The sequence below is a fragment of the Camelina sativa genome, chromosome 6 (genome assembly GCF_000633955.1).
Source record: "Camelina sativa cultivar DH55 chromosome 6, Cs, whole genome shotgun sequence".
NCBI classification, from domain to species: Eukaryota; Viridiplantae; Streptophyta; class Magnoliopsida; order Brassicales; family Brassicaceae; genus Camelina; species Camelina sativa.
In genome coordinates this window covers 3,282,634-3,290,306 of record NC_025690.1, presented here as the reverse complement: position 1 = coordinate 3,290,306, position 7,673 = coordinate 3,282,634, and the positions used below count along the sequence as shown (strand labels likewise).

Here is a 7,673-nt window from a genome sequence, read left to right as displayed (position 1 = left end):
CAGCACTGTTGCTTCAGCTTCACCTCTCATAAACCTCTGCAAAGAAGAACAATGAGAAAAAAACAAAGAAATCAAGATCTTACTAACCACAAAACAACACAAAAAAATGAAAAAGATATGATTTTGGGGGGGAAGCAATCTGAAACATATACCTGACTTTCTTGATAAGGATTGATTGGAGTTTGCGAGCAAAGTCAATGGATTTGATTCTGCGTTCAAGATCCTTCCTAGCGAGAACCTTCTTCTCCGAGTTCTTAATGTGATGAGTCTGAGTCGCTTTGATTAGCCTCTCCATACCACTTGACTGCATCTTCTTCTGCAATATCGTCAGCGCCTTGTCCAAATCACCGGAGAAAACCTTCACTCTTATCCCTCGCTCCTGCTGCAGCTGGTGGCTATGACTAGTCACGAATCCCGTAACTCGCTTCGCTATCGTGTTCATCTTCGTTTCTGCAAAATTCAGGTTACAAAAATGAGAAAGCAAAGAGAGAAACTGATAAAGAATGGGATCGGATCTGAGTTCGACTTACCGGTCGGAATCTCGCCGGAAGAGTATCAAAGAGCCGATGTGACTGGTGAAGGAGAACGTCTAGGTTTTTTAAAAAAAGGCGATGGAGGAAATGAGATAAAACCAGATAATTTAGGGGTGATTGTGTAATTTTGAAAAGATATAGGGATTCTTTTGTAAATCTAAATCTTCTGTTTGATTTAGAGAGTATTGACTTTGAAGATTCAAAAAGAAAAAAAAAAAAAACACTTCTTTAATTTCTTCTCTCTCTCTCTGTTTATGAGTGTTCGAATCTCCAAGCTCTTCTCACATGGCAGCAGCGTCCGCATAGTATACAGCTGAAGAACTGTTTTTTTTTTTTTTGCTAATCCACATAGTAGAAGAAGAAGAAAAAGAGAAGAGATTATATAAAGCTGGCGACTTTTAGTCCGAGGCGAGCAATGGCTGAGTTACGGCACTCGAGCTCTCTCGGGAGCCGATCTTCTTCTTCTCCGTTACGTGCCGGCGGCGGAGATGAGGACTCGTCATCGCCTCACGTACACGATCACTCTCCCAACGGCGGAGACGACGAAGATGGTCGCCCACGTCATCCTTCTAGAGATCGAGACCGTCCGATCTGGTTTCACTCTTTGTTTCCTTTTTTCGGTGACGATCCTATTAGGGTTTCTCCTCAGAAGAATAAAATCTCGCTTCTTTTGATTTTGATTCTCGCTATTGCTAGCTTGATCTCTGTTTATGGGATTATTAATCACTTGGTAAAGTCTCTTTCTTTCGATCTGAAAAAAAGAGAAAAAAATTGAGATCTTTCTGGCTCAATTTGTTCAAGTTGTTGAATTTGAATACGAAATTGGATTGACATTGTTCTCAAACTAAGATTGCTTCCTATGTTGTCCTGCAGAACGCACCATATTTATGTAAAAAAGATGGTATTGTGCTCAACTGTCCACATGTAAGTGTTTTTGACTTTTGGTTTGTGTTTGTTGAATGCATAAGCTTTGAATCCCTCTCTGAATTGATTTGGATTTCTAGGTAAAAGAGTCACCTTCTCCATGGGAGAATCCTTTGTCTGCAACAACTTCTTGGAAACCTTGTGCTGAGCGGCGGATTGGTGGAGTCTCAGGTACTAAGGGCAAGAGTATTGGCATTGTCATGTGCATCTTGATCTATCTTTTGATGAAAGTTCAAGTCTCCTTGATTGGTCAGCTTATTAGATTTCGTTTTTTTTTCAGATCTTCCTCCTGAGAACGAAACAACTGGCTATGTTTTCATTCATGCTGAGGGTGGTTTGAATCAGCAGCGAATTGCTGTATGTATATTCCATGCTATTGTCTCTTTTTCTTCTTGCCAATGTCCAAATGAGCTATGCTCTTATTATGTTTATTGTTTTCAGATCTGTAATGCAGTAGCTGTTGCTAAGATTATGAATGCAACTCTGATTCTACCAGTACTGAAGCAGGACCAAATTTGGAAAGACACAACGTAATGTCTTTTACAAATATTGATTATTTTCTCTTGAGTTACATTCTAGATGTTCTTTTATAGTTTACTGATTCTGATAACTTTCTTGTGCAGAAAATTTGAAGATATTTTTGATGTAGATCATTTTATTGATTACTTGAAGGATGATGTCCGAATTGTTCGAGACATACCTGACTGGTTCACTGACAAAGCAGAGCTATTCTCTAGTATAAGGTGTGCTGGTTAACTCTTTCTTTATTTATTTGTTGATGATGTACTTGTTTGAAGATTTCAATAGTGAGCTTGTGGTTAATGGCATCACTGCGTGCTGCTTGTGTATATATTTGATTTAAAAATTGACCAACAATTTTTTTTAATCAGATATGGTGTTGACCGAGTTATTTTATTTATCTTTTGCAGAAGAACAGTCAAAAACATTCCTAAATATGCAGCAGCGCAATTTTATATAGACAATGTTTTGCCACGGATAAAGGAGAAGAAGATAATGGCCTTAAAGCCTTTCGTCGATCGACTTGGGTATACTCTATATTCCATAGTTAAGGGCTCAGGCCTTCATAATTATTCTTATGAATGATGGATGATATATCCTTGTGGTACTTGAAAATATGCAGGTACGACAATGTACCTCAAGAAATCAACAGATTACGATGCCGTGTAAATTATCATGCTCTCAAGTTTCTCCCAGAGATAGAGCAGATGGCTGATTCACTTGTCTCTAGAATGAGAAATCGCACTGGCAATCCAAATCCGTATATGTATGGAGATATCAGATATTGAAACTTTGTTTTAACATGAGATCTTATGCATTGTTCTGCATTAAACTATATCGTGTCTCTTGTATAGGGCCCTTCATCTTAGATTCGAAAAAGGAATGGTTGGTCTATCGTTCTGTGATTTCGTTGGGACAAGAGAAGAGAAAGTTAGAATGGCAGAATACAGACAAAAGGAATGGCCTCGGCGTTTCAAGGTGACATTTATAAGTGGTTGATAACTTCTATTTGGTGGCTAAACAACCTCCACTGCTGCCTTAATGAATTTGCTAAAACATGTATTGCAGAATGGTTCCCATCTCTGGCAGCTTGCCTTGCAGAAACGCAAAGAAGGCCGATGCCCTCTTGAGCCAGGAGAAGTTGCTGTGATCCTACGTGCAATGGGTTATCCAAAAGAAACACAAATTTATGTAGCATCTGGTCAAGTCTATGGCGGTCAAAACCGTATGGCTCCACTAAGAAACATGTTCCCAAATTTGGTAAGCACAACAGTTGACTCAATCTCATCAAATTCTATGATCAATCAGCATGCTTGTCTCTCACAAGAACTTTTCTTTTCTAAAACCAGGTAACAAAGGAGGATTTAGCAGGAAAAGAGGAACTAACAACCTTTAGAAAGCACGTAACAAGCCTCGCGGCTCTAGATTTCTTGGTCTGCTTAAAATCAGATGTTTTTGTGATGACACACGGTGGTAACTTTGCAAAACTGATCATTGGAGCACGAAGATATATGGGTCATCGACAGAAATCAATCAAACCGGACAAAGGGTTGATGTCAAAATCATTTGGGGATCCTTACATGGGATGGGCAACTTTTGTTGACGATGTAGTTGTAACCCATCAAACACGAACCGGTTTGCCAGAAGAAACTTTCCCTAACTATGATCTTTGGGAAAATCCTCTCACTCCATGCATGTGTAAAGCTTGATGATGATGCTTTTGTTTTGATTTGAAATGAGATGAGTTTGGTCTGGATTTTGTCTTGATGAGGAGCAACAAACTATAGAAATCGGTAGTTTCTTGTTTTTTTTTACTTCAACCTTTCAAATCTTTGAAGTCTTCTTCACTTACTATCTTTGTAATCATTTTGATATTATGTAAAGAGTTCCTAGTGAAGAAAAAAGAGAAGTTGCAGATATATACTCTTCGTTCGACCTATATGGTTTAGAAGATTTTGAGGTACTAACTGTGTAATACTAATCACAAGACAAGTATGCTATTTAAAAGAAACTTAGCTCAACGGTTACTAATCTAATCCTTAATTCTTGTCACGCACTCTCGATAGTACTAGTACCCGCCACTAACGCACAACAACAATTGCGTGTTGTGTTCTCTCTCTCTCTCAATCTCAGGTTCTCAAGAACATAAGAGGAAACAAAGTCGAGAAAGAAAAAAAAGATCAATTTCGTAATCAGGTTTCTCATCGCTATGACCGGACCATCAGTAGTGAAAACCGGATCGACCCGGTTCATTGTCTTCTTCATCGTCCTCAATCTTTGGTACAACTCCACCTTCTTCTCCCTTCACTGTAACTTGAAAATGGGTTTTTGATTTTTGAAGTGGGTGATCGATTAATCGCAAAAATTTCGTCTTTTTTTTCAGTTTATGGATTGAGGCAAGGTCGAGCGAACAACAACATGCTAGCTTTCCTCCAAGAGGATGGAATTCGTACGATTCCTTTTGTTGGACTATCTCTGAAGCTGAGTTCTTGCAGACCGCTGAAATCATTTCTAAGCGTCTTCTTCCTCATGGTTATCAGGTATATTGCACAGTGTACACAGTCGATTTTGTGGTATAACTTGATGAGTCTGTGATATTACTAGTTTCTGGACATGTCATTGAGTTTTCTTCTTTGTTTGGAATGTGAAAGTTTGAGTCTTTAATCTTCTGTTACAGGTTTCTGGACATGTAATTGACTTTTGTTGTTCATTTGGAATGTGAAAGTTTGAGTTTTTAGTTTCCTATTACACGTTTCTGGACATGTAATTGGGTTCTTCTTCATTTGGAATGTGAAAGTTTGGGTCTTTAATTGTATGTGTGGATTATTTTGGATATACAGTATGTTGTGGTGGATTACCTTTGGTATAGAAAGAAAGTGGAAGGAGCTTATGTGGATTCTCTTGGGTTTGATGTGATTGATGAATGGGGAAGGATGCATCCTGATCCAGTTAGATGGCCATCTTCTAAAGGCGGTAAAGGTTTCAAGGAAGTCGCCGAGAAAGTTCATAGAATGGGTTTGAAGTTTGGGATTCATGTTATGGGTGGAATAAGCACACAAGCATATAATGCTAATACTCTCGTTATGGATAGTGTTAAGGTATTTGATTTTTGATATCTTTTCTGGTTTTATAAAGTTTGTATGGAAGTAACAGTTTAATTGACCTCTTTTTTCGTTAAAGGGAGGTGCTTATGAAGAATCAGGTAGACAGTGGCGAGCGAAAGATATTGGGATCAAGGAGAAGGCTTGTGTGTGGATGTCACATGGGTTCATGAGTGTAAATACCAAACTTGGTGCAGGGAAAGCTTTCTTGAGGTCTCTTTATCGTCAATATGCGGAATGGGGAGTTGATTTCAGTAAGAGAATCGGCTTGAGCTATATTTATAACTTTCTTTATCTCAATTCAATGTATGAGTATCTCAATCTTGTCTCGTTTTCTTGGTTTTTAGTAAAACATGACTGCGTATTTGGCACTGACTTCAATATAGAGGAGATAACTTATGTGTCAGAGGTACATATTTGTAAACTAGCAATCTTCTGCTTATAGTCAGAGAGGTACATAGAGATTAAATATTGTTCTTATTTTTTGCAGGTTCTAAAGGAGCTTGATCGGCCTGTTTTGTACTCCATATCTCCAGGGACGAGTGTGACACCTAGAATGGCTAAAGAAGTTAGCCAACTGGTTAACATGTACAGAATAACAGGTGATGATTGGGACACATGGAAAGATGTGGCGGCACATTTTGATATCTCAAGGTAAAGTTTTCAAGCTGAAGAATAATAATCTTGCCAAGTTTCTACCTTTCTTTGGTGTCATATAATTTTCTATCTTTTTCAGAGATTTATCTGCTTCTAGTATGATCGGTGCACAAGGGTTACAAGGAAAATCATGGCCCGACCTAGATATGTTACCTCTTGGATGGCTTACCGATCCAGGTTTGACTCGAAATCTTAAAATCTAAAACCCTGTAGATTGTTCCAACTAATGTTGTCTTGTCTTAATGTTTGGTAAAGGTTCAAACTTCGGACCTCATCGAGCGTGTAATCTTAATCTTGAAGAGCAAAAGACACAGGTGTAGCTGTAGCTTCACAGTTCATAGTATATTAGTAACCATCTAAACCCACAAGTTCAAATTTCTTAGGTTCTATTTAACTTATTCAGATGACATTGTGGTCTATCGCCAAGTCCCCTCTCATGTTTGGAGGTGATGTGAGAAAGCTCGATGATGCTACTTATAATCTGATCACAAATCCTACACTGCTGGAGATAAATTCTTATAGCTCTAATAATAAAGAGGTTTGTTGAATCATAACTTCCAACCTCATAGTCTCTGTTTCCAAGTTACAAACTTCTGTCATTAAACTCTGCCTGTTTCATTATTTTTACAGTTTCCTTACATCACCGCGACAACGGTATCTAAGAATAAACACAAAGGCCATCCTCATCATCCTACGAGCAAGAACATTTCAACCAAGCATGCTTTTGGTCTCACTAGCTGCAAAGAACCAAAAGCCAACACTTGGTCTATTGTAGACAAGAACCGTGGACAAATCTGTTGGAACCAATACTCTAGTGAAAAGCTAGAGAAGCCCTTTTGCTTATACAACAGAAAAGCTCTTCTATCTTTGTATGATCTTTTTATTTAACTGTTTCCTCCACTCACTTTACATTTCACAAACCTCTCTTAGCTGATAAATCTGCTTCATTTTGTTGCAGCGATGAGGAGTTAAAACACAACAAGTTTTACCAAGGTAAGCTTCATTTGCAAACATATGATAAAGCAGAGTCTTGTTTAGGAGCTTCCTCGCAGCAAAAGCTCACTTCGAAAGATTATAGTCAAGGAGCTTTATCACCTTGCAAACTAGATGCAAACCAGGTATAGTGAGGGGTTTCCCATCTCTCTCGCTTATAACCTTAATTAAGTTATCTTGATTTTCATACTTCTACTTAACTCGCTCTATATCTTCAGATGTGGGAGCTCCACAGTAATGGAACACTAGAAAACAGTTATTCTGGTCTTTGCGCAGTGTTAAATCCAGTAAAAGGTTTGTTTTCTTCAGATCAACTAAATTCTCTTCTCTTTTTACGACATTCCCTTTTCTAATTGTTTTGACATGATCAACCATCATCTTGCTGCAGCCGAAGCTAGCTCCAGTGGCGTTCGTTCTTGGATTGCCACGGGAAGAAGAGGAGAAGTATATGTCGCGTTTTTCAACTTAAATCAGGTGAAAACGACGATATCAGCCAAGATATCAGACATTGCCAAAGCTCTTCCAAACAAGAAGAATCTTGAAGGAGCTTCGTGTAAGAGCCACGAGCTATGGAGCGGCAAAGATTTCGGACCAACAAAAGATTCAGTATCGGTTCAAGTCGAACCTCATGGTCCTGCTCTGTTCGTTCTTCATTGTAGCCATGCCTGACTATATCAAATCAACAGGCATTTGTTTTACCTTCTGCTTACAACGTCCTTTTCATCAGTCGTAGTAATGTTTCATCTCTAGTCTATAAAAACAGTCTTGTGTAAATCAATAAATACAAAACAACAAACTACTGTATCGAATTAAAAAAAATGCAAGATCAACTTAGATTAGTAAAATAAAATGTTGTAACGATTAAAAAAGGCCCCAATCATATCATAACTTATAAAAATAATCTCCAAGAGATTTAAAAAAAAAAAAAAAAAAAAAAAAAAAAAAC

The 7,673-nt window shown here is 38.1% G+C and overlaps 3 protein-coding genes across 4 annotated transcripts in view; 2 read left to right on the top strand and 1 right to left on the bottom strand.

Annotated features, from left to right (window-relative positions):
• Nucleotides 1-619, bottom strand: part of LOC104790272 — a 1,310-nt gene extending 691 nt beyond the window's left edge. Inside the window, exons 1-3 of one of the 2 annotated variants that reach the window (XM_010515985.2) lie at nt 531-619; nt 153-450; nt 1-36 (exon numbers count right to left, since the gene is read on the bottom strand). In XM_010515985.2, the coding sequence (XP_010514287.1) occupies nt 27-36; nt 153-442 (300 nt within the window). In that variant the 5' untranslated portion in view covers nt 443-450; nt 531-619 and the 3' untranslated portion in view covers nt 1-26. The remainder of the gene's footprint in view (nt 37-152; nt 451-530) is intronic. The other variant, XM_010515984.2, reaches the window with a different exon arrangement.
• On the top strand, nt 768-3,899 carry LOC104790271 (uncharacterized protein At1g04910). The gene is made up of 11 exons (XM_010515982.2): nt 768-1,263; nt 1,407-1,457; nt 1,538-1,628; nt 1,738-1,814; nt 1,899-1,987; nt 2,081-2,200; nt 2,387-2,503; nt 2,599-2,742; nt 2,831-2,954; nt 3,045-3,236; nt 3,326-3,899. Exons 1-11 carry the CDS (start codon nt 949-951, stop codon nt 3,683-3,685), a joined length of 1,680 nt encoding a protein of 559 aa, XP_010514284.1. The 5' UTR covers nt 768-948; the 3' UTR covers nt 3,686-3,899.
• LOC104790270 (probable alpha-galactosidase B) lies at nt 4,044-7,526 on the top strand. The gene is made up of 13 exons (XM_010515981.2): nt 4,044-4,256; nt 4,360-4,516; nt 4,817-5,074; nt 5,157-5,331; nt 5,425-5,486; nt 5,568-5,731; nt 5,814-5,911; nt 5,990-6,048; nt 6,138-6,272; nt 6,365-6,603; nt 6,693-6,852; nt 6,946-7,021; nt 7,116-7,526. The coding sequence occupies exons 1-13, from the start codon at nt 4,186-4,188 to the stop codon at nt 7,394-7,396; spliced, it is 1,935 nt and encodes a 644-aa protein (XP_010514283.1). The 5' UTR covers nt 4,044-4,185; the 3' UTR covers nt 7,397-7,526.